Source organism: Heloderma suspectum, chromosome 1, assembly GCF_057233095.1.
Source record: "Heloderma suspectum isolate Gila_16-S chromosome 1, 16-S_ref, whole genome shotgun sequence".
NCBI lineage: Eukaryota > Metazoa > Chordata > Lepidosauria > Squamata > Helodermatidae > Heloderma > Heloderma suspectum.
This window is the reverse complement of record NC_139458.1, coordinates 298127133-298154955: the sequence shown is the minus strand read 5'-3', so window position 1 is coordinate 298154955 and position 27823 is coordinate 298127133. Positions and strand designations below refer to the sequence as shown.

Here is a 27823-nt window from a genome sequence, read left to right as displayed (position 1 = left end):
ACCACAGTGAAGCAGATTCCAAACTGCTGCTGGAATTGTGTTTTAGATGCTTTTAAAAAGGATTAGACTAATTCATGAAAAATAGGTCTATCCCTGTCTATTAGCCATGACAGTTAAATGAAGCATCAATATTTAGAGGCAACATACTTCTGATTACAGGGTACAAAACAAAGGCAGTGACCATCGACTTCCGGCCATGCTTGTGACTTTCCAGAGACACCAGTCAAGCCACTGTTGAAAACAGTATGCTGGACATTGGTCTTAGATTTGTATTGTATAGAAATTTGTACTGTATACAAACTGAGGACCCCAGTCAAACCAGAAATCCCGCTGTAGTGTAGTTGCCTGACAGTGCCTATCCTGCTCCATATAATGGGGTCCTTCAAAATTTCCTCCCTGCTCAGAATCTTATGACTATTCCCATACCACGCAGTAGGGAAATAATGGCACATTCTCCTGCAGGGAAATTAGAAATGATACTAGCCTACCCAGCATGGCTCTACTTTCTCCAAGGAGGCAAATTTCAGCTGTGTGATTGGCAGGGTGGCAAAAGGTTGCCTCTCTGTGTTTAGATAGCTATCGGAGTGAATGTACAGAAGGCAGCATGGCATATGGACCTGAGGTGTACGGAACTGAAAAAGAAAAGCTGCGTAACTACCAAAAATGTGCAAAAATGTTCATCCCTCTTTCAAGTTTTCATCATATAGGGTTAGATCCAAAGTTAGTCATACTTAGAGCAGATTTACATGGAAATGAATGGGACTTTAAGGGTGCAATCCTAACTAGATAGGCGGCCGCCTCTGCATTCAGAGGTGACCGCCTATCCTAAGCAAGGCATGAGACGCGCAGGGGGGTTGCCTCTCCTGCCTTGCTATTTTTCGGTAGACAGCTGTTTTTGGATGTCTAGCAGCAGGTGGGTCGACCGGGAGAGGAAGCTGCTGTACAACACATTGGATGTGTTGTACACGCAGCTCCACTCTCCCCACTGCAGAACACCGTTCTGTGCTGCCTCAGAGGCAGTGCGGATGAGGTGGAAGTTGGATTTTCGGGAACCGACCTCGGAGCACGGGTTCCGAGGTTGGTTCCCAGAAAACAGCATATCCTGTGTCTAGTGGCCATAGGATTGCTCCCTAGGTTAGTCATGATTTCATTGGGTCTACTCTGTCTGAACCTGGATCCAACCCATAGTATTCTGAATCAATCAAAATGTTATTATTTAGCTAAAGGCCATATCTGTTAGTGTTTTCAAAGTTCTTATGTAACTCTAAATCCTACAAGTATGATAATCAGATATGCATGTTTAGTCAATTAATTGGTTAAATTAATCAAAATATTTTGATTGATTAAAAATGCTCCTAATTAATTGGTCAGCAGAATTTAAAAATGTTTTAAACATGCATCATCTAACAAGTTATGAACCTCCTTCTACAACAGACTGTCATTTTTATTTTATGTAAAATAAGATCCCTCTAGCTTTAATTCATTCCTCTGACTTAGGCTTCCCCAACCTGGTGCCCTCCAGATGTTTTGGACTTCAGCTCCTATCAGCCCCAGCCAGCATCACCAGGAATCAGGAATCCTGGGAGTTGAAATGCAAAACACACGGAATGCACCAGGTTGGGGATGATAGAATTCTTAGATAGATGGATTTCTTTCAAGTCTTAATCTGGGCCTCATTCTGGTATCTGCTATATTATACTGCTAGTCCACCCATATTACTGCAGAATTCAATATTAAGTAGCTTCATGATGCTGGGAATCTGTGGAAGACACTGAGCAGCATTCTGTCTCCTTCACAATAATAGTTTGACTAGAAAAAATAGAATTCCCTTTTTTCACTAATTGGATCCAAGCATGGCCTTTATTTATCCAATATGGTACCAATATATTTTGAGCCTGCACTCCCAGTATGCACAGACATTCTCAAATAACATTTTAGATTTTAAAACTCTATACACAGAAACACACAAACCTGCTAGATGCTTCCCCTTGTTCTTTCCTTCATGTGTCAGAGAATGGAAAACAGAAGGTTTGGGGAGGAAAGAAATTTGTTATGTTGGCAATACCCATCATGATAGAGTTACAAATACTATTAGATAAATACTAAATTACACTTTGGTGTGTTAATCAAATTAATATGTTTAATAACAATACTTTATAAAGCAAGCACAAAACATTCAAGCTGGGATTCATAGCTACCGTGACATCAGAAAAAATATTCAGACCCCACATCAAGACATGCTTAACATGCTTAGTACATACAACCACAGAGTGATTTGGAAAGCACTTAATAGGCAAAATGCAGTTCTCATATACAGCTAACAGAAAGCTGTAGGCTTTTTATTACATAAAGATATCTGCAGTAATAAAACAGATTTGATTTAATAATTGGGACTAGAGATTTCACGCCAAAGAACTGATGTTAGATAATTTCCAATACACTGTTTTCTGGTAAATGTTTTCATTTACCAGAATTCCCCTGTAATATATTTTAGACAAGTTATGGCTTAACTATTTACATATCTTCAAAATAATTGATATATGGAAATAATGGATTGGATTTTGAGTTGCATGAAGTGGAACTCTGTGAACTTGGTGCTCCTGCGAGAGGGAAGATCATTTTTGCCGATTCCCCCTCCCGCCTCCAGGTCTCTATGACCCCCCCCCCCCCGAAATCTGTCCCAAACCATATGGAACAGCATGGGAGGTGGTGCTGGGGACTGCAGGGGAAAGAAGTAATTGGTGAAAATCACTGTCTTGCCTCGAGCAGGAAGTGTCCACTGGACCCTGGTTCCTTCTGCAACTAGAAGAAGCTTTCTGTTTGCAAAGGGACAAGTCTGGATCCAGCCCAGTGACCTTAAATATAAATGTCTGTTTGTCTAAGACACCATCGAAATCAATATTTCTGGCCTCTAAGAAGTTTACTGTAAAACTATTTTTATTTTGAAATTTTAGAATTCACACTTATAGCAATAGAGTTTTGTTCCTGCCAACTCTTTGAAATTTACAAATCAGCTTTCTGTACCCATCCAAGTGTGGGGAGGATGGAAGAGAAGATGGTGGACAAACTAGACTGGACATGCAATCCTCTCTCTCTCCCTCTCTCTCTCCTGTGTTTTTAAACAGTCACATGTATGTCTAGCCACATATCTGTCGACTTCATGTTTTCTTGCCCTCAGCCATATATTTTGGTCACAGTCAAAAGGGTCTTAAGGATCCCACATATAGATAGCTTTCTGTTCTATTCTATAAGGAGGGTCAGCATGCAGGATAGTCTTGACTACACAGAATAAGGAGTTTCTGAGCGTATAGGACTCTTCTTCTGATTCTATTTATTTTTCATCTTCTCTTATCCCTATAGCTCAGTATGGATAGGTGTCAGCTTGTCAACCAAAACATATAATAAGAATTGCTATGCCATACAAAATGGTGCTTTAAAACCAGCCCAAACTCCCAGAACTTTCTACTTCTGGAAATTGCTTAAGATCAGAATTTGCCAAGTTTCTAATGGAAGAAAATTTTATTATTGTAGTGGGTTCAAACATTCTCGATTGCTCATTTTGCCATAACAATTTTTGCTGTAATTCCTAGAAGCATGAAGAATTTATAAAACAAACAAACCTAGAGATCATAATTCGATTATTCTTTTAATGTGAACATACTGGCAAAATGGGCAATGAAACATGTTTCTACTGACCAAATTCTTCCTTCAGATGTATCGGGAATGTCTTGTTGACCACAGTTGTCTAGCCAAGGAGTATTTCTGAAGAAACAGTAATATTTTTATCTGCATTTCCAATAAGCATAGAGAATGTCATACAATTCTCTTTCACTGAAAATGGATATTTCCCAGGATTCATATCAGTATGAACCATATAATGAAAATGGAGAGCAGTCCTTGGATGAGTTTTATTACTAACACCCTCCTACATATGTTTCTTACAGGAAGAGGAAACATGTGGATCCTAATTGACAATAAGGATAACAAGGTGACATTTAAGCTTCTGTTAAAAAAATAGAAGATTGATATAGAAAATATTGCACTGTATGCTGAAAGCAGCAGTAAATTGTTTATACTGAGTTAACGAACTGCTGGAGTTTCCTAGTTTTTTCTGGTCTAACATACTGTGAGCCAATATCTTTGCTGGCAGAAATTAGTGTAGCCCTTTGACCTCAGTGGAGAACTACTGATTTAGGCAGCTGAGAATTCAAGTTGTAAAGTGAGAAAAACCTATTTTCTCTTCTATGTGTAACCACAATTAGTATGAATTATGAAAAAAAGAGAGCAGTTGTAAGCTGCTATAAAACCAAAATGAATTATGTATCCCTATGTGAAGTCGGATGAATTAGCAATAGCCGAGTCAAATGCAGGTAATATTTTTCCTAGATGCTATTAGAAGATTAACTTTCTGCAGGGTTTTGAGGGCTTGGGAAAAAATCCTTCTATAGCCTTATTGTAAGAATGGTTTAGAAGCGAAATAAAATGGGAATTAGATTTGTCTTATTATGTTTGGAGGATATGTAATTGGCCAAATTTGCTACCTGTGTTCCTTAATGAAAGGAACTAAATGGCAATGGGGAGGGGAGGGACAAAGAGAAAGAACAAGACAAAACCACACACTGATTTTCATCAGCTCAAACAGACATCAAGTACAGCACCAGCTGCTATATTTTTACCTACTTTGTAGGGCTGCAGGTATGCAAGGCCTTCAAATGAGGCTTCCAGGTAGCAATGGAAACTGATTTCTCATCAGCCGCATAACTACGCCATACACACTATGTGCAGTATGATAAAGAAAAAAGGCAAGAGGGAGCAGGGGTGAAACAAAAATTGAAAAACATATTAGTAAACCAATACAAGTCATGTTTTTCTTGTTTCATTCATAGCACTGATACATGCCTGAGGGATGGAAGAATACTTTCATAATATCGCCAGGTGGCTGTCAGGTTTGCTCGTCTGGAATCAGTAGAATAAAATCGCCAAGCAGCCTGGTATGAGGAAACAATAGAAAGCACAAAGGAGCCAACAATATATGAAATGAAGCAATGTTTTACTATGGAAAATCTGGATTTTGTTCAAACTGGTAGCAATACCTGTTACACTGGCTTAAATAATTTATTCCGTAAGGATATGCTAGTAAAATGCAGTAAAGATTGGGTTGTAAGTATTTAAATTTATAATAAAACAATAAACAGGAATGTCATAATTACAAATTCCAACCTGATTGCTCACTAATATAAAGTGACGTAAGTACCATATCTTTAAGAAAGCTTTTTTCCTGTACTATTTTTGATGAGTGCAACTGACTTTAGTTATGCCTCTTCATGTTGGCCACAGTAGATAGTAGTTATTATCAAGTTGTGCTCATCAACATGGAATGGACTGTGGTGAAAGACAGTGCAGTGCTGTGCTTAGGGAGCTTAGCACATACACCTTCCCAGCTCTTTAAGGGATGTGCTCAGTAATTTTCATCATTGCCTCCTAACAAGGCATAGTTATTGCTGAGCCACTCCTGGACCATGCATGACATATTATAACTGATACCCTAAAAAAGGACCTCAAATAGTTCCTAAAAACTTGCTTCCTAATGAAAAATTAGGCAAAGGACACTTCTATGATAATTTCAATGCTAGCATAATTTTTAAATCAGAGGTTTCAAAACTGTGAATAACAAATAGATTTTGTCAGCAGCAAATGTATTTTCATCCTATTACTGAGCATTTTCAAAAATGACAATTGCAATAAATCAAATCAGTATCAATAAAATTATCTTCTACAATATTGCTTTTAGTAGGATAATAAAATTTGAATAGCAGTTCACATACATTATCTCAACAATACTTAATTGGGGACTTCTCCACTCACACTTTTAATTACTACACAATGCCAATATCCTGCTAAGCGTATTATAAATCCCATAATAATGTTCCAATAGTATTAACATCCCATTCACACCTCTAGGATAGTGTTCTTTATTCCCAGTTTTTCAAATATTCTACCTACTTTTCATTTTAGTGTAAAATAAGACATTTAGATCAAGTGCAGAAAACACCCTCCTTCACCATTAGACAACTTATGCATGTGTAAGAGAAAGATAAGCACCGATCAGTATGATTCAATATGATTCCCCTTCCTGTGGAATCCCCTGCCTTTGGAGGTCAGGCATGCGCCAATGTTGTGTTGTTTTCAGTGCCTCCTGAAGACATTGCTATTTCAAGAGGCTTTCTCTGAGTGACCAGCTGCAGTTTATTAAGTTCAGAATCTGTTCTTTTAAAATGTTTTAATTGTTTTAATTATGGGGTTTTATTCTTTTATCTTGTTGTTTGCTGCTCCGAAATCTTTGATGTGGAGTGGTATATAAATATTGTAAATAAATAAGTAATAAATAAATGAATCTTGATTAGGGTTGTGTCTGATGCAGTTAGAAGCCTCTTACAGTGCAAGCCTATGCATGTCTGCTCAGAAGTAAGCTCCCTTGAAGTCAATAGGACTTACATCTAGGTATGTGTGTTTAGGATTGTAGTCTTAGGGCGCAATCCTATCCAGATAGGCGGCCACCTCCGAACTCGGAGGCAACCGCCTATCCAATACAGGGCAGGAGAAGCACGGAGGGGATTGTTCCCTCTGTGCTTCTCCTGCCCTGCATTTTCAGCTAGACAGCCGATTGCGGCTGTCTAGCTGTGGGAGTATGGAGCAGGGGTGGAGGGTACTGTACAACACATTGGATGTGTCGTACAGGCATTTCTGCCCTTCCTGCCCTGAAATGCCCCCAGACACGCCCCTTTTCGGCTGCTCTGCGCTCCTCTTGTGAGCGCAGAGAATGGGGCTGTTCTGTGCTGCCTCTGAGGCAGCACTGAAGTGGGGGTACGTCAGTTCTCCAGGAACCGACCTCGGAGTGTGGGCACCGAGGTTGGTTCCCAGAAAACAAGATACCCTATGACCGTCTAGCTGCCATCTAGTGGCCATAGGATTGTTCCCTCTGAGTATCTCTGCACTGTTCCTTGGGGGCTAGAGACTTTAGAGCAGCCTTCCTCAACCTGGTGCCCTCTAGATGTTTATGACTACAACTCCCATTACCACAGACTTTTACCATGCAAGCTGGGACTGATGGCAGTTGTAGTCCAAAACATCGGGTGGGCTGCAGGTTAGGGAAGGCTGCATTGAGAAATGAGAATGCCTGTAAGAACTTTCTCCTTGAGTTCATTCGGCACGATTCCTGGACTATATTTACACTAGTAGTTAAACTCTGGGATAAAGTGAAACGGGCTTGCAGTCATTATTTGGACTACCATTCTCATATTCTGGAATGAATTAGTGTGTGCAGTCCATACACACACAAGCTCTTAGCTGACAGTACTCAGCTCATAACTGTATTCTAGTTACAAGTTAGCAAACACAGAAAGTGAATTCATTCCTTTTTTCCTGAATATGAAAACGCAGATCTCACAGCAACCCATTTTTTTATATAATTCTGAGGAGGTTTGGAGAGCAATATTTTCCCCCAGTGTTATTACTTACAATGTAAAGGACGCTCTTGTGCTGGCCAGGAACTTTGCACTGGAGATGTCAAACCAGAACTTGTTCAGTGGTCATGTGATTAACAGTTCTGGCATATTGCCTTCCCTCTCAGCTATCATTCTATTTTGTGAGTGGGAATGCTCTGACTGCTCAGACCTTACCTCCAAGACAAGTATAAATGACACACTGGGGAAATGACTGAATGATCCCCAAAGAGACATTTGGCAGTTGTATTTCATGGGCATAATCCAGCATAATTTGGGAGTATGTTCTCCTGCCAAAATCTTTTAGAGGAGATTTGATCTGGCTCTCCAAAGAATAATGAGGATTACACGTATAGGAAGGAAGAACAAGAACAACAACAGTATGGGAATAATTCTGGGCTCTTGCATATTGCACATTAAACAAACAAACAAAAAGAATAGCTCCCTCCAGGCAGCATAGTCATTTTGAGTATAGAATGCCTCTTGATTTAACTGGGTGTGAAACAAGCCAGGGGATTCAACATATAGCATTCAGCTCACATCAACAAAGCGAAATCTTTTGCATTAAAAGGGAATGTAATTCAATGAGCAGCCATTAAAAACATCAAATATGCTAACGTTTCTATATACTTTGACTCCTTTTGCAAATCAGTGCCATTGGTACCATTGGCAACCATATGCATTATTCTAGGCAAAAACTATTATGTTCAATCATTCAAATGGTTGTACTGAATTCTTTGGACTGAGATCTCTTCATTCAAACTGAATATATTACCCCCTGGCACACTGTCAGAGTTCCACTACTGAGAATTAATGGAATGTGGGCAAGTATGCTGTGCCATCAATTAATCTGTCATTATTTATCAGTTCTGGGTTTTTCTAGAAAATGATATTGTAAACTGTGTCATGCAAAATATAATACAAATTGTACCCTTCCAGCTCTTTTGGAATGATTACTTGTTGAAAATACAACAGTGCATTCCAAGCACTGAACATGAAACTTATCAAATACAAGAAGCATAACATAGCTCTGTTGAAATCAACAGGATTTGTTATGCTAATTTCAATGGGAAGTGGTGCATTCTACCCAGGAACTCCAGTTCAATACAGCACATGCTAAGTAGTTAGGGTTGTGCATATAGTCCTTTTAAAAAACCTGAAATCATGTCAATCAGCTGTTTTTGCAGGGAGGCAGGGCGAAGAGGGACAGAATCCAGCCTCTCCTTCTAAGCAGCAGATTAGTTGGATTTCAGCTTTTTAAAAAAGGGCTACCTGTGAGGCATCCTAGCTCCTTGATCAACCACAGCCTGGGCACATGATTCCCTATCCAGCTAGAATTCAGTATGTAGGCAGCCTGATTCTGCATGTGTATGGTCCCTAGCTGGATCAGAATTAAGAAGCTTATTGAACATGCTGCATCATGAGAAAACATCCAAATAATGTCTGCATTTCTTTCACCCTCTACATGATAGGGACTGTAATATACAGTAACAAGCACTTTCAAAACTTTGATTTGTTTGCAACTTACTTGAATTAAACTAGCAGCGGGATTTCTTCTTTTTTCAAAATGTTTCTGACGATGTTGCTCCTGAACTTTTAATGCAAATCCTGACCCAAGAATGCCCTGGAGTGCAGTACAACAAACGTTCATGGTCAGGACAGTGATTCTGGTAAAGGTTAGGAGTACACAATATCTAAAATTGTATAGAACTGTTACATAAACACCCCAGTTTAAAGCACAGTAGGGATGGGCAAGAGGGAAAGTGTTGAACCCTTCTCTTCCCCACACCTCCCCCCCCCCAAGCTACATTTCTCCAGTCATTTTTCTCTCAAGAGGGGTTACTTCCAATCTTTGTGCCCCAGTAGAAGAAAAATGGGTAGAAACTGTTTTGGTGGAGAAAGTGCAGGCAGAAGCAATTTCAATTCCCCCTCCCCTGCTCCTACTGGTTGTATCCAGTTGCTGTCCCTCTGCTGACAGAAGGCTCTTTGATCCAGCAGAGGCTTCTGTCAGCAGAACAGGAAAGGAGGCTATTTTTGGTGATGCCTCTTCCCCCCTGCAGCCCTCACACTGTTCTGAAGGGTCCCCAACCCTGAGGAGCAAATTGGGCGGGGAGGGGACACACAGAGGAAGGGGAATCACTCAAAATTGCCTCCCTCCCTGTTCTGCTGATGGAAGTCTCTGTTGAATCAAATAACCTATTTTCCTTCATGTGGATTATCTCTGTGATCATTACAACAACTTTGCAAGGGTATGTCATATTATTCCCATATTACTGATGAGAGGCTGGGACTGAAAAATATTGGCATACCTAAGTTAAGCTTAAGGTATGGCTGATCTAATATTTGAACCAGGGACCTCTATGTCATAACACAAGTGTTTAACGACTATGATACATGACCATATTGCATGCACAGCATTGCATAAGCATGAGTAAAAGGGCCTATTGTATTGGGAGGTATTATATGTAGAAGTAAACAATGATTATTCAATGGAAAATGTCATAGTTATACATTAAGGGCGCAATCTTACCGGGATAGGCAGCTGCCTCCGAACTCGGAGGCAACCACCTATCCAGTGCAGGGCAGGAGAAGCACGGAGGGGATCGTCCCCTCTGTGCTTCAGCTGCCCTGCATTTACAGCACTGTCTAGGCATGGGACCTCGGAGCGTGGGAAGCAGCAGCCAGACAACACATGAGATGTGTCGTACCAGCATTTTTTACTTCCCTGCCCTGACACGCCCCCAGGAACACCCTGTTTTTGCCGCTCTGTGCTCCTCTTCTGAGTGCGGAGCGCGGGGCTGTTCCGCACTGCCTACGAGGCAGCATAGGAGTGGGTGGAGGTTTGTTCTCAGGGAACTGACCTCAGAGCATGGGCTCCAAAGCCAGTTCCCAGGAACAGACCTATCCTATGGCTGTCTAGCCACTGACTAGCGCCTAGCGGCCATAGGATTGTGCCCTAAAAAGGTTCCATCTGTGTAATCTTCCATCTACATAACTCTTTGAATTTGTGCTACTAAACTCTCAACTAGGTGTCAGTGTCACCAGGCATGCAAGCAAGCTTATCCTTCAGGTACGAGTATTCTCAGAAATTTAAGTAGGAAATAATTACACTGTTTCCTTCAAGACCAATAGTTGGCAGCTGGATCAGAAATAATATCCCTGACTACCAACTATAAGGCATATGCTTCATTTTAACAATTAATATGAAATAACATGTCTTCAGGGCATGGACACAATGTGGTTAATTATTTCACCATTTCGGTATCTCAAGTCAAATAGATTTAGAATATTCATAATTCTACTAAAAGTTCAAGAGGACAGAATAGTGTGTTCCTTAGGCTTCTGCAAGATGAGACAAATTTCTTCTGGATGATTTTCAGCAGTCCAAAAACTGGTATATCAATAATCAAATTATTTTTGCAAAACCCCCTGAATGGATCTGCTTGAATAACACTGATGTATTGATTACTAGATCCGCATTGAAGATCTATAAAGTGTGTGCTTGGACAAGGCAGATGTATTTTCTGTTGTGGATACCTCTGTATTGACAGCAGGAAGCTGGTTCTCCACCCTACACAAATCCTGTAGTTCTCCTCATCAACCATGTAGACAGATGGGGAACCAAGGTGGGCTGGTTCCCCTGGCATTTATGCATGGTAGGGACTGACTGCATCACATTTGATAAGCCGCATGCTAACATGACTCACACAAAAGCTGCTTATTGTTTGTGACTGTGAAAAGACATATAAATATAATATTGCCAAACTAAACTTCTGGATGTGTTAGGTAGATTTACACATTTGTCATAGGGCATGAATGAGTTTTTAAAGCAGCTTAACCATAATAGAAGTTGTGGACTCATACAAATACTGTTAACATTAGGGGTACACAGGCAGTCACTTGCAACACAGTTACTCATACTGGGGGTGGGGTGCATGTGAGCATGTATACCCCTCTCCCAAGCCTCCCTGCACACCTGGCTACCTCAAGACACACACAAAGGTCTCTGAGGTATCTGGACATGGGAGGAGCTTGCGTGCATCCCGCCCCCACCTTAGCCTTACATGTGATGCAGGCAAATGCCTGCATAGGGATATTGTTCTCACATATGTTGGCTTAGAACAGGGGTAGGCAACCTTTTTGGGCTGTGGGCACATTTGGCAATTTGAGAAATTGTTCTGGACACAATCACAAATTGGCTGTCATGGGAGGCATGGAAAAGGACAAGTAACCTGACCCAAAGACTGAGTCCAAGGCAGAGGTGGGGTCTGAGCCCCAGCACACTAAACAACTCATTTGAACCCACAGTTTTCAGCACCAACAGAAACCTATTTCACAGCAATCCCAGCTGCTGATAAGAAAATGGGGTGCTGCTGTTGTTGTTTTTTAAAGTGAGAGAAGGAGGACACCATGGGCCAAGCAAGGTGTCCGGGTGAGAACTGGTGCCCAGAGGAACCATGTTGCCTACACCTGGCTTAGAAAATTATTCCCTTAATTTTTTCATAGCATTATAAAGATACTCACAGCAGGTAATGCAAAGAAAGAAATGCCAAGAAGTGCAAACCCTGCAGAAAGCAGCCTTCCTAGCCAAGTAAGGGGTGTTTTATCTCCATAACCAATTGTTGTCAATGTGATCTGGAAAGAAACAAATGTAAATCAGTGGGAGAAAAAAGAACACAGTACAGATGTCAAGAATTTTAACATTTCCAATATTTACAAAAACAAATGATAAAAGAACAACCAAACTATGTGGGTTCCACTGTGCTGTAACTTATTTCAGTGGGCTTACTCACTAAAAGCAGTCATGTCCCTAAGGTGGTTTTTAATATATGTGAAAACAACATTTTCCTCAGTCAAGTTCTGAAACTGGATTTAAGCCTGGCTGGGGTGAAGGTGGTGGCCTGAGGGTATTTTGAAAGGGGAGAATGAGTGGGCATAGAAGGCGTTAACTCTCTTCCTGCCAGCTCATTCTCACTTACCAACGTCTCCTACAGTTCCATGACTTCAGCAAACAAATTTGGGAACAGGCATTTGCAGAGAAGTTAATGTAATTTGCCTATTGGTTAAATAACAGAATCAGATTTCTCTGAAGCAATTGCAATATGAAACTTGAGACAACAGTCAACTTAGATTAGAATTAATCTGGAAGTCTAAGCAAGTATAAGTAGAATAATCAAAATGCATTTTCATTTGCAGGAATTGAAATGAGAGGTAGCTGAGAAGTTAAGATGACCTGGAAAGCCCTCATTTGAGTTTTACAAAAACATGAAACGTGTATACAGGGTAAGTCAATGAATTTCATGAAGAAGATATGTTTTCTTTATGCACATTATTTCTTTATGTGCATTAACCTGTAATAGTTTGAAAACACATACAATGAAACTGTGACTTCATCAGTGTTGCTTATAAGCAGGGCAGGACAGATGCATTATTACATGCTATCAGGCACTCTAGGCTGCAAAGGCACTGTGCTGTAAGAACTGTAAAGAATACATCTCTCTGGGAGAAACATTGACATACTTATAATTTTTTCAGTGTGGTGGACACAGTCATCTTCTCTCTTATTTGAGGAACCCCTCAGGGAGGGAACCCTTCACTCAACCTGCAAGTTGTTTTTTTCTAGTTAAATAATGATTTTCTCCACCCCATTTCCACTACTGTTGAGATTGCTGTGTGAAAGTCAATTGTATAATTGTATATTTGAACTGTATAATTGAGTAGTGCCTGTACCAGAACTGATGACAAGGCATAAGAATGTCAACCCCCTCCACCTCTGATATGAAGTCGGTCTGATTTCAACACTCATACCCATATCTTAGCAATAAGGTTGCATGCTTATTTGTGGCTTTGAGCAGATAGGACGGCTATTCCGTGTGCAAAATGCCACACTAGATGGTGCTTTGCGTAGGCAAAAAAGGGCCAATCCATAACTCTGAGGTGATACATTTGGAGGTATTCCTGGTGGTTCTACATGGAGCTGAAGTCCATTTGGAGTCTACTCAATAGAGACCTAAGTGTACTGGCTCTGTCTCTATGGAACTCCCTGCCTCTTGATGTCAGGCAGGCCCAACAATGTTTTGTTCTCGGTGCCTGCTGAAGAGTTTTATATTTAAACAAGCCTTCCCTGACTAACCAGCCATGGTTTTACTGGCACAATCTGATTTTAATGGTTTTATTTATATATTTCTAGTATTGTCATTATTATCATTATTGAAATTATTATTGAAATTATTATTGTTATTGTTACTATTTCTCAACTTTTTATTGTTCACTGCTTGGATATTTTATTGGATGTAGAACGTTATATAAATCTAATAAATACGTAAGTAAATAAAATAAAGGTACGGGTGCTATGAAGTCACCTCTGATAAGCTTAATATTCCCCAAATGAATGAAATGTTAACAAAGGGCTAACAGATGTCTTTCCTTTCCTTGATGGACTTGCCAGTTTCACAAAGTCCCTCCCTCATCAAAACAGCATCAGCCTATTTGATCAGGCATGAACCTGAATAATCTAGCCTTCTGGCCTTCATCCAAGATGCTGTCATTGCCAGACACTGGAGAAGAGGGAAATGTTTCCAAGCTATATTTGATGGAAAGAGGAGGAGCTTTAGGAAAGGATAGAGCCAACTGTTATCTGTCTTTAATGACACTGCAGGATCATCGTCTCCTCAGCAAAGAAGTGTACTACAGCACCTGTAGCTCTTTATATAATTGAGAGCCCTCAGAAAGAAAGAACAGCAGCACACCTCTCTCAAAGAACACCATCCAGCCTGTTCTTTCACATGCTTAATAGGTTCCTAAGCCCTGACAAGAACATTACATTTTGAACTGTAGCAGATACTCCTTGCTTCCTTTGAACCATGTTGCTTTCTAACTGCAGGACGGCTCTTAAGCAATGCATAGATGGCACATCTTCAAAAGTCTGCTTCCCAACAGTACCAAAAATAATTTTGTCTTGACACTGTAATAGTTATTGTACTCAGAGGAAATTTAGATTGCAAACTCCAAATTTGGTTTCTAAGATCTTTGGGGCAGGGACCTGGCTTTGCTTACGTTTCTCTGTAAAACACCATCTACACTCATGGTGCAGTATAAATAATAAACATTAGTAATAATTTTTACCTGAATTTTAAAGCAGACTAATGAATGAGTTTTCCACAACAGAACTATCTTTCAACAAATGTGCTGGAATAGCTATACATCTGGATCGGTGACAAATTTGAAAGCTTATTTTTTTTAATTATAGAGTTAAGGGGGATAAGAGCACTGCTGGACCAGGACCTCTGGCCCTAGTGCCTTAGTTGTGGGAGTGGCCACATCCTCCTAACAGCGGCAAAAGCCTGCCCCGTTAATTAGTGCTGGAAAAGAGGGGTTTATAAAGCCTAACAGGGCAGCCCTTACTTGCCTCATGTAAGATGCCACTCAAGCTGTTACAGTGAAAGTAGCGACCTGTACTGCAACCACTGCAGCAACCACTGCAGCATACCAGAGGGATATGTTCAGGCTGTCCATGGTATATCACCTGAATTTCTTTTAAGCATTTTCCTTAATGAAATGCTGAGAAATAAGTGACAGCAATAAATCTGTGACAGTGAAATCCTCATGTGGAGTCGGTATCACCTCAGTTTCACAAGTGGAGGCATTTTGAATGAAATTATTCCCAGGGGAAACTTGTAGAATGTATCACCTCACAAAGAAGATTCTAGAGGCCTGTGCATATATTACCAAATAGTATGGTTATTTCTTCCCTGTGGCAAGTGTCCATGCTTTGCAGGAGCCCTGTGATTTCTCCATAAGGTTACTAGAGAAGTAAGGGATACAGCCATGGATAACATAGAATCTAAGATTAAGAACACAAGAAGTGCCATCCTGGATCCGACCAAGGATCCATCTAGTCCATATTCTACTCTCACAGTGGCCAACCAGCAGTGCACAAGAATCCCACAAGCAGGATACAAGTGCAACAGCACCCTCCTGCCCAAGTTCCCCAGCATCTGGTATACATACACATACTGCCTCTGATATTTCAGGTAACATATAGCCACCAGGACTAGTAGCCATTGATAGCCTTCTCCTCCATGAGGTTATTGAGTACTTTATTAGTTACCTCTTTGCTTATGCTAATCATTGATGGTATGCCTTGATTTTTTTTATAGCATTGTAACTGTAATGTGAGTTTTTGGCTGCTGTGGCAAAAATATAAAATGCTATGATCTACAACAGACAAAGTGACAGAATCAGAATATTATTTATATGAAGGCAGAATTATTGTGGGGCAGAGCCCATAGAGCAGAGGAGCAGCACATGATCTGCATGCAGAAAGTCCTTGGTCCAATCCCCCCAGTCAACCCAGGATGAGGTGGCAGGTGATGGGAAAGGCCTCACTCTGCCTGAGATCCTAGAGAGCCCCTGCCAGTCAGGGTAGCCAGTCCTGGGCTCAATGGACAAGTAGGATGGCCCTGTATAAAGCAGCTTCTGATATTCCATTCAAAAGCATTTTCAGCTGCTCTTTTTTTCATGACTATCAGTAATGGTTACATCTTTGAAGAGGACTGGAATTGGTGTATCCAGATCAGGATAATGTCACAAGGCTCAATTCCCTAGATATATTATTTAATGGACTAACATTTATTGCAGTATATTACAATTAACTCTTCATTAAACAAACAATTAAAAATTAAACAAATGTGGTAACTGATATTATTAGTGCATTTTTAATTACAGTGCAATGGCTCTAATCAGGGTAATCTGGAATCTAACTCTTATGAAAGGGACATTATCATCTCTATCCACAGAACCTTCTGTCATGTGAAACCACCATGCTTCAAAGCTTCAGAATACCAAATCATCCTCATGCCGTCTCACCTCTGGAGATGTAGCAAGGATGGGCCATGCTTAGGGCAGCACTAGCACTGTCATCTGTGATACTGTGTAAATATTGTGAGTTGCGCTAGGAAATTCTGTCTGATGAATATGATAATATTTTGGCAATGCCAACGTTTGGCTGATGCTCCCTCCAATAGGGATGCACATCCAAATATGCATCTCATTGAAAGTAATATAGCACAAAGGAAACACATCCCTATCTGAATGCAGGAATAGTCCCTATCTACTGCATTAATTTCAACGGGATGTGTGTTTGGGATGAATTGGAAGGGATCATTGGGCTGGTTATCTTGGAAATGGAGACAGATTCCCTCTTCCCTTCTAACACCCACTCCCTTGCAAACAGTTTCACAATCTTTAGCTGGGGGAAAAAAACATCAAAAAAGGGGGGCTTATTCTGCATGGAGTGAAAATGTTCATGAAACAGGCCCCCTCTGTTTTGGCTCAGCACTACAATGGGCCTCTTGAATGTTAGTTCCCTGTTTCATTCAATAAGGGTCAAGGACCATCTTTCTTGAGCAGGAAGAAACAGCCATAAGGCCATACTTCTGTCTGACACATGCTAATCAAATGAAAGCTCAGAGTATGCATCTCCCATTCCTCCATGAGAATGTGCTCTCAATAAATCCACTGTCAGAATCCAGTGAGGGTCAGGTCTGAGGAGGTCAGAACTTCTGTGTCCAGGGGAGCTGGCTGTCAGCACAACAAAGCCAGAGGCAAGAAGTGTGGTCTCGGCAAGTCAAAGGTCAAGATCAAAAGCAGCAACTAAAGAGCAGAAGGGCAAGGAGTGGGGATGCCCACCTGTCATCATTTGCTCCCAGGCCAGGTTTTGCTGCATGTGGGCTTTTCCTTTCAGGAAAGCCCTGTGGGCATTGAAGCTGAGCCAGCCACATCCCCTTTGCTTCTCTGTTGGAGAAATGAAGGGGATGTGGCTGGCTCAGCCCTGCTTCACCTGCCCTGCCTCCTTCTGCCTCCATATTTGTTGACTCATGAAAGATCAGGGAGATGGAGGCACTCTTCGGGACTCGTGCTCTGAGTCAATGGACAACAGTAGAGCCACATCCTGTGGAAGGGAAGGCATGGGAGCAGCCTGTGCCTTGCCCTCGTCTAAGAGCATTTCTGTATGAGGCTTCGGTCACTCACAGAAGTTTGTGGGTCCTTTACATGACGTCGTCAATCTCCAGGGTATCTCCTGTGCTTCCTGACCTTTATCCCGCTTTTTAAAAGATTGGAGCTCACCCGATAAGGAACATTAATCCGATGTATCGGCTGTGTGTAACTGTGCAGTTCTGCTATAACCACCATACCATCTAGTGGCTATAAAATGAAACATATAGAACTTGCCAAGAAAGGAATTCCCCAATTTAAAGCACGTGTCCACACATGTAAAGGAGCCGATCTTAATCCTGCAAAGAATCCAGAAGCAGAAGCCCCTGTAAGATGTGGGATTTTAGCCTCATGTGGTGAAGCTCTGAGTCTTCCTCAGGATATTTCAGGGACCATGACAATTGAAGGTATATGGCCCTGGTTGTGCTATGAGTTCCAGTTTGCGATGACTCTCCAGGGGCTTCACATCCTCTTTTTTTCATATATAAGTTGCAAACATCTTGTCTGGAGTCTTTGTTTGTCTGTTTCCACAATTCTTGGAGCCTCTAACCCTAACCAAAGGATGAATACCCACACCCATATATTGATTCCAAGAGTATTCACATGGAGCCACTGGGAGAACCGCTGCTTGGGACATTCACTGCAGTTGTATTTTCAAGATTTTCATCCCCTACCAAAAGAAGAGGCACCTACTAGTACTGATCAAAATACAACACAATTAAATCATTCACTGACTATGATTCTGAACGTGAATATTCAATATGGGATAGTGTAAATCATGTAGTTCAATTGTTTCTATACTTACTGTGCCCCACCACAGAGCATCTGCATATGTAGAAAACTGAGCATTTGCATCTTTTTCAACCAGATAGACAAGGAAAGATGAAAAAATGAGTACTAAAAATCCTATGTACCAGGCTGTGATTAATTCCTATAAAACAAAAAAGACATAATTAGAAAGTATGTATTTTGGCAACTTATCTGGATCAATACATTTGTTGGAATTTTTATACTATCATATTCTACAGACACCTTATTAGTGTAATATGAAAAAACTCCTTCTGTGCACAAATTCTCCTTAAACACAGTAACCTGGTTCACACATAAAACAAGCCATGGGCCATTTGAGGGTTTTCTGACCCTCAAACAGTCCCTGCCACCTGGGTTAGCACAATGTGACAAGCCATGGTAAGCCAGGTGCTTGTAGGTGCCATACAAAAATGGCACCTGTGGGCGCCCCCACAAGTAAATTAAGCCATGGTGGATTGTTGTTTCATGTGAATCAAGTCAGCTATATAATCAAGGGAAGGGTCATAGCACAGTGCTGGAGCACCCACTTTGCATGCAGAAGGTCTCAGGTTCAATACCCAGCATCTCCAGGTTGATTGCACTAGTTGTACTAGTTCTGCTAACGGTTGTGCAACTGCTAGTGGAATAAGGCCAATAAATTTTTCTGCTGGTCTAAGCTGGATATAACCCTATGACTTTTGACAGCAGACGTCTGTGACATATCACAAACCTTTCAAAACACTCTTCACTTTCAAATGAGGTTTGCCATGTAACGTGAAGGCCGCTGTTCAAGAAACACAAGGCTAAAACCCCTTTGAATATGTAGAATTAGTTGCATGGTTCTTTGGATCAATACACATATACTCTCTCACTCATGAAAGGTTTAGGCACAACAAGAAACACTGCAAGAGATTTCAACTCTTCATTTGAATTCTGTATTTTCTTTCTTTCTTCGCATGACATGCATACATGAATCATTTAGAAGAAAATCATAGAAATGAGTATGGACAGGCCCTTACCTTGCTATGTGCATAAACCACTGAACCTAACAATTTCCAAGTTCCTCCTCTTCGGTCCATGCGCACCATGCGAAGGATCTGTAGGAAACGAAGACTTCTGAGTGCTGATGTTGCAAAAATGTTACCCTGAGTTTTTGCAGAAACAACTGCTATTGAAGCGATGAGAACAATGATGTCTGAAAGAAATACATTACAAAATATATTAATGTAAGCATATTCACCAGTAATAGCTCAATAGCCTATCATCATATGCTGGGTGAATTGAGTGATTCTGTTACATTAAGAATATTCTTCAATAGTCTTTACAACAATTCTATTTTGTTTAGGTTTGCAGAATAAGAACTAAAGTCCTAATAAAATACACGAATGTTTAGAAGGTACATGCGGCCAGTTCTGGAAAAGGTTTCAATCACATGTTAAGGGTGATTTTTGTACCTAATCTATGTAAATTGCACACAATAATAGACCCTGAAATTCATGCTCTTTATAAAATATATGTACAGAAAGTTGATGGCTGGAGAGGCAATAAAACCAGTATCCATGCCATTACTATTAAGGCATTAGGCTGGATAGATAAAACTTTCAAGAGCAACAGAGACGTTTAAAAATCTGAAAAGAAAATGAGTGGTAATAATAATAATAATAATAATAATAATAATAATCACCACCACTACCACCCAATAAATTTGAACAATTAACAAATAATATAAAATACTGCATTAACCCATACTAAGCTCTGCCAATATAAATGCTCCTTTATCCAATTCTTAAAGCAATTTGCAAGAATAGGTAATTTCTTGTATTTCCCAAGGCAGGTGCGCTGCAGTCTTCATCTAATTGTATATGTCAATTTTCTGGGAACAAACTGGAAACAATTCTGTAAACAAACATGATCTAAGTCAGGCTTCTTTCATATATGATATTTTCTATGCTGCTCACATAACTAGTATTGGGAAAATTAAGGGTGTTTTCAAAAATGACCCTAACAACATGTGTATGTGTGCTAAACTATGTGTTTTAACAAATGTGAATATCTTAAAATAAATTTTATGGATTGGATCCAGTCTTTCTACAGAAGGGCAGCTATTTAATTGGGAGAATGCACATTTTCCTGCTCCTGTGAACAGAGGCAAGTCCATCACAAGTAATTATCTTTTGACTTCTGCTTCACTAGGAAAAACTACATGGCCAATGGTCAGGAATGCTGGCCATTGTAGTCTAAAACATCTAAAGGGCACCAGGTTGGGGAGGGCTGCTTTAGGAATATAAAGCAGCATTTCTGTTCTCAAAGTTATTTTATGTATAACTTGGTTTCCTCATAAAATTATTATATTTTAAAACTTAAAAGTACACTCTGTTACTAAATTTGTAATTATTGTCTAAATAAACCATAGTTTTACATTTAATGTACCAAACGTGATAATTTTATGAGAAAACCAAGATATACATAATATATTTTAGGTTCCTATTTAATGTCTGACCAGAGGGAACATCAGCAAGGTGTCCCTGAAACATCTGAATCATCCTAGAGGCCAAAAAAAGCAGGTACAACTAGAGGCAGAGGAAGACTGGTATATGGTATGCTGGTATAGCATCTGTTCCTATATGTGAGGAAGTTTAGGGAAACTTCTAAACCTGTTCCTGTTTGTGGGATGGAGTTTAAGGAAATCTGATCTGAAGGAAAAACTATTGAGATTTTATTTAGCCAGGAAAGACTCCATTTAGGAATGTTATTAGTAAAATATACTTTAGATCAATAATTTTTAATAAGGAATGAAAGAAATAACTATGCTGGGAATCTTACAGAGAAGATTTAAAAAAAACATTTCCCCCTATGGCATCATTATTTCCAGACATTTCACATTTCTAGTCCTTCTATAAAAGTGTTATTACAGTTTTAGAAATCATTTGCAGGGGAGGAAGGCTGGGTAACAATATAGAAACACTGTTTTAAATTCTAAAAGAAAATATTTTTTAATCCGCAGTTGTTCAAATTTTCCAATTTTTCAGGAAAAAACAAAACCAGTCCTTGGAAAAAAAAGGGAAAAAAGTGCTTTTCCCCCTGACATTTTCTGGGTTTTTTCCCCATGCTTTCACATCTCTACTCCCAGGCAAGAAACCTGCAGTTTCAGAAAGACAGATGTGGGGGCTAGGGAGGTATGATGATTGAAAACCAGTTTAAGGCTTTTTTTCATAATGAAGTCTGGTGGCATTGGAAGAATGGCCATCTCACGGTCCCATCCTTGTCCTCCCCCAAAGCACAGTGATTGGAACCCCCTGGTAAAATGTACCCTAGTATTAGAAAGTGGACCTATCAGTCCACCTGCTTGAAGTGAGGTTCACCTTCAAGTTTTTGTTTTTCTGGCCATTTTTGATGCTGTCCTCCCATCCTTGTTTGTTTGTTTGCTTTTGCCATGATTTCTGAAATTATACAAAGGTATGCAGTACATTTTCCTAATGTACTGCATATGGACATTTTCATTATACGAATATTACACTCCTGGATTTGCAGGTGATGTTCTGTCTAACGTAATAGGTCTGGTCAGTCATTTGAATTTTTCAGGCAACAGTTTCCCTAAGATAACTGCAAATGTTGAACTTACACAATGATGTCATCTCAGATTGATGAGAGATGGTTGTAGCTCAGCTCGTTATTTGTGTAAGTTTGGAAGCTGGAGGAAAGCAATGAAAGGAAGCTTTTGGGTGGCTTTTTCAAGGCATTATACATTGGCTACTAAGGGGTAGTTCTCCTTAATAGCAATTAGGAATTGCTGGATGATGGTACCAGAAAAGGGACCTTTTCTGGAGGATTCTCTGGAATATCTAGGATAGATGCCTGTGGATGTTACAGTCAATTACATGAGGAGAATATGTTATGAAGACAATGTGCTCTTTAAATTTGTGGACTCTTCTGAGGTAATTTTCATTGCTGGTGCAAATACATTTCACTCTTGAGAGCTAATCTGTAAATGATGTTTTTCTTTGTGTCTTGGATGGCAGAAATTCCATTTTAAATAAATGTGAACATCAGTGTTTTTACTGTAAAAAGCTGTGACTATCTTGTTTTTTTATGGCAACAAAAGCAGCTCTATTGAATGCTAATTTTTCATAGCTCTGTTGGATGCTAATTTGATAGTGTGATGGATAGTTCGTACTGTTCTTAATTTTTTCCCAATTTTCTTTGCCACTTGTCCAGATGACAAAAGATCTTGTAAATGCATCATAACCATGTGAGCAGCTGTCAGTGGGCACCTTAAGTATGACTTGTTCAAGCTTGCCCATAAATAAATTGGCATAGAATGGAGCCATGCAGAAGCCCAGGGGCAAATTTGAACAAGTCATCCTTAAAGAACCCACATACAAGCTGCTTATATGGTGGTGATACACCGATGACATCTTTGTAATCAGGATCAATGACAAAGAAACTTTGGAGTGACTAAAAAAATATATAAACTCTGTCTATCCCTCCATCAAATGTACATGCCATACCACTACTGAAAATCCATACATCCCTTTCCTGGATATTCTTCTCACTATGAAGTAAAACAACCTAATCATGAATTATAAACAATCCATGCAAAATACCACATTTTCATTTGCACTAACAAAATATGTCAAAGCAGTGTTCAGAATCCTGATAAACATTTACTTTTAGCTGCTTTACATGTAGCATTTTTTTCTGTTAAACTGGATTTGTCTGCTTAAAGCCAGACAGGTTTTGATTAATCATCACCTACTAGTAAAAAGTAATTGACAAGATATCTTCCGGAAACCTCTGAATAAGTGTCACTGTCTGATTTTTGCAGATGTTGTCACTTTAGCCAAAATGTCTCTCAATGTACATAAACTACACCGTCTATATGGGAATGTTGTTAATTATCAGCATGGGAAAATTGAATTCCACACAGTCTCTCTCGTTTTTGCAAGTTCGTTTGAAAATGTAAGATCTTTCATTTTTTTTTTTTAAGACATAAGGAACTGAAGTGGCTTAGATGTCACAATAATCCTGAGACATATTTTAGACTAGGATGTGAAAATTGATTTCTACTATTGCTGTACAATAGGATAATAGTATTCTTTGGTAGCAAGAATACAGCAAAATGGGTGTCATATGTGAATTGCCTGCTCAATGGGAATTTATGGAATGAATCTCTTAGCACTTAATGACCCCAAACTACTCTAACAATGCAGAAGAGATTAATTTGATGATGCTAGTTTTTCTGCAGATATTACTTTCTTGATCAAAATAAAAAGACTTCTAAGACATGTATTGTACAGAGATTGTTTTCAAGTGCACAAACCAGTGTACGAATTATTTCTTGAATTGCCTGATTTCTTCTTCTGTCTTACTTATCAACATATGCAGGTGTCTGCTCAATTAATCTTGTGTTAAGATTAAAATTCACACAGGTTGGTAAACTACCCTATATCTGGAATGGCCAAAATATATAATCTAAGACTGAAAGAAGCCTTTGTAAGTCCACAAAATAGTTCTGGCATGCACATAGTGAAGTGACTGACTTTTTTCTCCTAGCAGCAGCCCTGCACAACTCATGGAATACTATTCCAGAGGGGTTCCAAGTATTTTGTAACCAATCTTGTCTTAAAATTTAACAAACTCCTGTTCAGCCAGATGGAAGTCTGTGTGACTCCAAGGCTTGCATACTCCTACACTAAAGCAAATTGGTCCAATAAAGGATATATTTTGCCTTACTTACTTTTATCTCTTATTCTGTGAAATTAAAACAGTGACATATATGTTTTTACCAACCAAACATTACAGCCATTTTCAGGCACATAAATAAACTACATAAATATACATGGTATTCTTGGTAATGAGTTAGGAAAATATATCTTATTGGGCAGCAAGATCATGACAGCATTTTTAATAACTGGTCCTAACTCTCTTTCTAATACAAATATTCATACACATACACATAACAGCAGGGTTGTCAGATTCTGCTCCGTTCTTCCACCAGTTCCTTTGGCTATTCTTTGTATCCTGCATGAGGAAAAACAAGTGCCCTTTTTGCTTTTTCTCCCAAGAGGAAGAGAAGGGTAGGCAACATGACTATTAGAGAAGTAGGGTCTGTTTTTAAAAGGAGCCATCACTGCAATAAAAGCTCAATAAGCAGGTGACATCAAATTTACAGATTTTGGGGATAGAGATAGATAGATAGATAGATAGATAGATAGATAGATAGATAAAAATAAATAAAAGTTTGATCTGCAGTGACGTCTAAGACTGCAATCCTGTGCATACTTGCCTAGGAGCAACTCCCATTGAACACAGTGGGTCTGAATAAATATTTATAGGATTGTAATACTACACATGTTGTTTAAAGACTACCACAATTTGTATACAAGCATTGTGTTATTAATGTACTTTTATGTGTATCAACCACTTGTCACCTGTTTTATCCATATTAATCAAAACATAATCAGTCATTGACAGTTGATTAAACTGGGCACATTAAGTGGATCATATCTAGCTACAAATCCAATTGCCACAATAAAGCTAGGCGCATATGCAGAGAGGGTTGGATCTACACTTAGTCATGCTTGGAGCAGACTCACTGAAATCAGTGAGTCTTAAGTGAGTCATGATGTACTTGTCCGTTGATTTCAATGAGTCTCCTTTAAGCATGGTTAAGTCTAGATCCAACCCAGAAGCTGGATGAGGAACTGTCCACAGTTCTTAGTGTGATCCAGCAGCTTGGGCTGCATACAGATAGCCACAGTCACATGACTGAAGGGAGTACTGATCATTTTCTGGAGGGGCGATTCAGTCACTTCCACTAGTCCTTCCCTCTGCACAGGTGATCTGTGCAAGTCACTAATTATCTGCTCAGAGCTACACACATGCAGCTCCAGTTGCTGTGCTCATGGATGGTTGGATTGGAGCAATGATGTCTTGCAGACTTTGGAACCTCAGAAATAACAGGTCCTAAGGCTTCATGCCTTTAAAAAATCAATACAACCAGTAGTGTTAATCGGAGATTGCATCACATACATCCAGTAAAACTTCAGTCTAGTTTTTCTTCCCAAAGTGCCCCCCTATAATCTGGAATTAGGGATTGGTTAGAATTTTATTTGGTTTGTTTTTGACAAGAACTTACCAAAATCTGCAAATTTCTTCATAAATAGGACTGAAAGAACTTAAAAAAAAATTACATACGGGAGAAATTAAAACTGATAGATTTGTTCAGCCTTATCTAGAATACCAGTCATCCATGCATTGGTAATCTCCTACTTGGAGCAACTTGCAACATGCTTTATTGCCCTTGATAATGGTTTGGAAATTCTAGCTGGCACAGAATTCTACGGCCCATCTAGGGATGAGGAACACAGTATAGTAACTTTGGCTCTTCTGCATTGGCTTCCAATTAGCAGCCAGGCCCGATTCAATGTGCTATTTATTTTCTTTAAAACTATAAACGGCCTGCATCTTGTGCCTTTTAAGGAACATCTTCTCTGTATGTATGTTGCAGTCCCCTCAGATCTGAAGGTAGGAGTGCTCTGGGTCTTTCATGAAGGTTAGATCACTTGGGGCACAGGGAAGTGCCTTTTCATGTAGTGACACCTACCCTTTGGAACTCCTTGGGCAGGGAGAAAGACTACAGATACTTCACCTTCAGTAGCCAGGATATTCTGAAGGTTAAAGGGTTTTAATCGATATAGTAGAAATTGTTTTATTGAAATTGTATTTTATTGAAACTATAAAACTTTTATCGAAACTGTTTTATAGGTTTTTTTTAGTTTATTTTGTATAGGTCTTAATAGTGAAACTTGAACTTTATTTTGTTTGTTTTTCATTTATTGTAAGTTGCTTTATACACTTTTTTAAAGTGGAAAAGTGACTAATGTATAGGTATCCTATTGAATATTCAGTCAATATAAATCAAGGGCACAATTAAGAGAAACTACTGTGTATTTAAGGGCCATTGAAATCAACCAGATTTAAGTAGAGTTAAACTTTCTTTGGACTGTGCCTCCAACGTGGTATAAGGAGAGCTATTCATAACGTACCTGTTCAGTGGTTGTGATTTATTTTTCTGCCACAATAACAAGACGATGTTGAAGATCAGCAGTGACATCATAATAAAGCACAAAAGTAAAATTCTTCACTAGAATATTATGATGTATTTCCTGTGCCTTATCTTATGTGCCTGACCTAAGTTGGTTTTTCTTCTTGTCTTCATCATGAGTTATTTAGATCTAAGTATCTCCTACAAAGCTAAAATACAGTAGTTCCTGAAAAATAGCATTATCAGTCTGGGAAACGAAGAAGATGAAAGATCAGACAAAATGTCCTCACCCTAGTTACCTGACCTGCATGGATTTATTTCAGACTGAAAGAAAAGGAAGATGTGTGCCCGTATTATACGACAGTTAGCCATGCTGGCACGCTATTATGCACCACTTTTTGGAGGCCGCAACCTTATCATTACCAATACACTGAGCAGTGGTTTTTTACTAGGAGCTGCAGATATTGTTCAGCAGTCTTTGGAGAGAAGGCGAAAGCCCACACAAGAGTGGGATGGTGACCGTACAGCTCACATGTTTATTACAGGATGTAGCCTGGGGCCACTCCTACATTACTGGTACTTTTGGATAGACAAAATAGCCCCAAGAAAAGGCATTCAAAATGTTAAAATTGTCATCATAAAGGTAACGATAGATCAGGTCTGTGCTCCAGCATTTGGAGCCTGGTATTTCACAATGATGGGGCTTCTTCAAGGCCACAGTTTGGCGGATGGATTGAATGAATTTAGGGAGAAATTCTGGGACTATTACTTGGCAGAACTCACTTTGTGGCCAGCAGCTCAGATGATCAATTTTCTATTTCTCCCCTCTCACTATCGAGTGATGTTTGTGAATGTAGTAACACTGGGATGGAATGTGTACCTTTCATATCTCAAACACAGAAGCTAAGGAGGCTAAGGACTGCAAAGACTTTGAAGCAGAAACATGAAGCACGAACCAGCTTCATTGAACTGATTGTGTTGACTAAAAATATGTGTGGATTTGATGCCCTCTCACTGGAATTTTATTCTTTCCATCCTCTTTACAAGGACATTTAAAGCTAGGTAAAATAATGCTTCACTATCCTCGTTTCCCCAGCTTACGCTTTCATTTTTTTCATTTTAAAAACTGTCATTCATGCATACAAGAATATGTTACGATTCAATCCAATGCAGAGAAAGAAGCTCCTTTGCACTTATTTAATTCAAACATTTATATACTGTTTTTCGTGTATAAACAACCTCTCAAAGAGGTTTACAATAATATTAAACAAACCAATTAAAAAGTGACTAGCAGGGCAAATGCTAAACTAAAAGGCTAGACTAAGGAACTGGAACTTGGCGAGGGAAGGCAGGGGTGAGAATCCTGCCCCAAGGAATTTATACAATACAGAATTTTTCAGAACCAAGTATCTTGGGATACACAAATGTAATGCAAGCATGTTTGTTCAATGTATGCAGGTCAGTCACCTCTGCTGGCTTGGGAATTTTC

General features: G+C 39.5%; 2 protein-coding genes and 1 long non-coding RNA gene across 3 annotated transcripts in view; 2 read left to right on the top strand and 1 right to left on the bottom strand.

Moving 5' to 3' along the window:
• Window positions 1–16202, top strand: part of LOC146359261 (uncharacterized) — a 70087-nt gene extending 53885 nt beyond the window's left edge. Inside the window, exons 3-6 of the long non-coding RNA XR_014786598.1 lie at window positions 3945–3988; window positions 4887–4991; window positions 12699–12785; window positions 13951–16202. This is a non-coding gene — a long non-coding RNA (uncharacterized LOC146359261). The remainder of the gene's footprint in view (window positions 1–3944; window positions 3989–4886; window positions 4992–12698; window positions 12786–13950) is intronic.
• Window positions 1–27823, bottom strand: part of KCNQ5 (potassium voltage-gated channel subfamily Q member 5) — a 485338-nt gene that overhangs the window by 33210 nt on the left and 424305 nt on the right. Inside the window, exons 4-9 of the mRNA XM_084826920.1 lie at window positions 19307–19482; window positions 18304–18429; window positions 12027–12137; window positions 9031–9126; window positions 4681–4775; window positions 1972–1998 (exon numbers count right to left, since the gene is read on the bottom strand). Coding sequence (XP_084683046.1) covers window positions 1972–1998; window positions 4681–4775; window positions 9031–9126; window positions 12027–12137; window positions 18304–18429; window positions 19307–19482 — 631 coding nt within the window. The remainder of the gene's footprint in view (window positions 1–1971; window positions 1999–4680; window positions 4776–9030; window positions 9127–12026; window positions 12138–18303; window positions 18430–19306; window positions 19483–27823) is intronic.
• LOC146359260 (mpv17-like protein 2) lies at window positions 26650–27277 on the top strand. The gene has a single exon (XM_084826933.1). It carries the CDS (start codon window positions 26675–26677, stop codon window positions 27239–27241), a length of 567 nt encoding a protein of 188 aa, XP_084683059.1. The 5' UTR covers window positions 26650–26674; the 3' UTR covers window positions 27242–27277.

What these genes read in the sequence shown, in the direction of transcription:
- LOC146359260 (XM_084826933.1), top strand. Translation starts at nt 26,675, where the DNA reads ATGTGTGCCCGTATTATACGACAGTTAGCCATGCTGGCACGCTATTAT.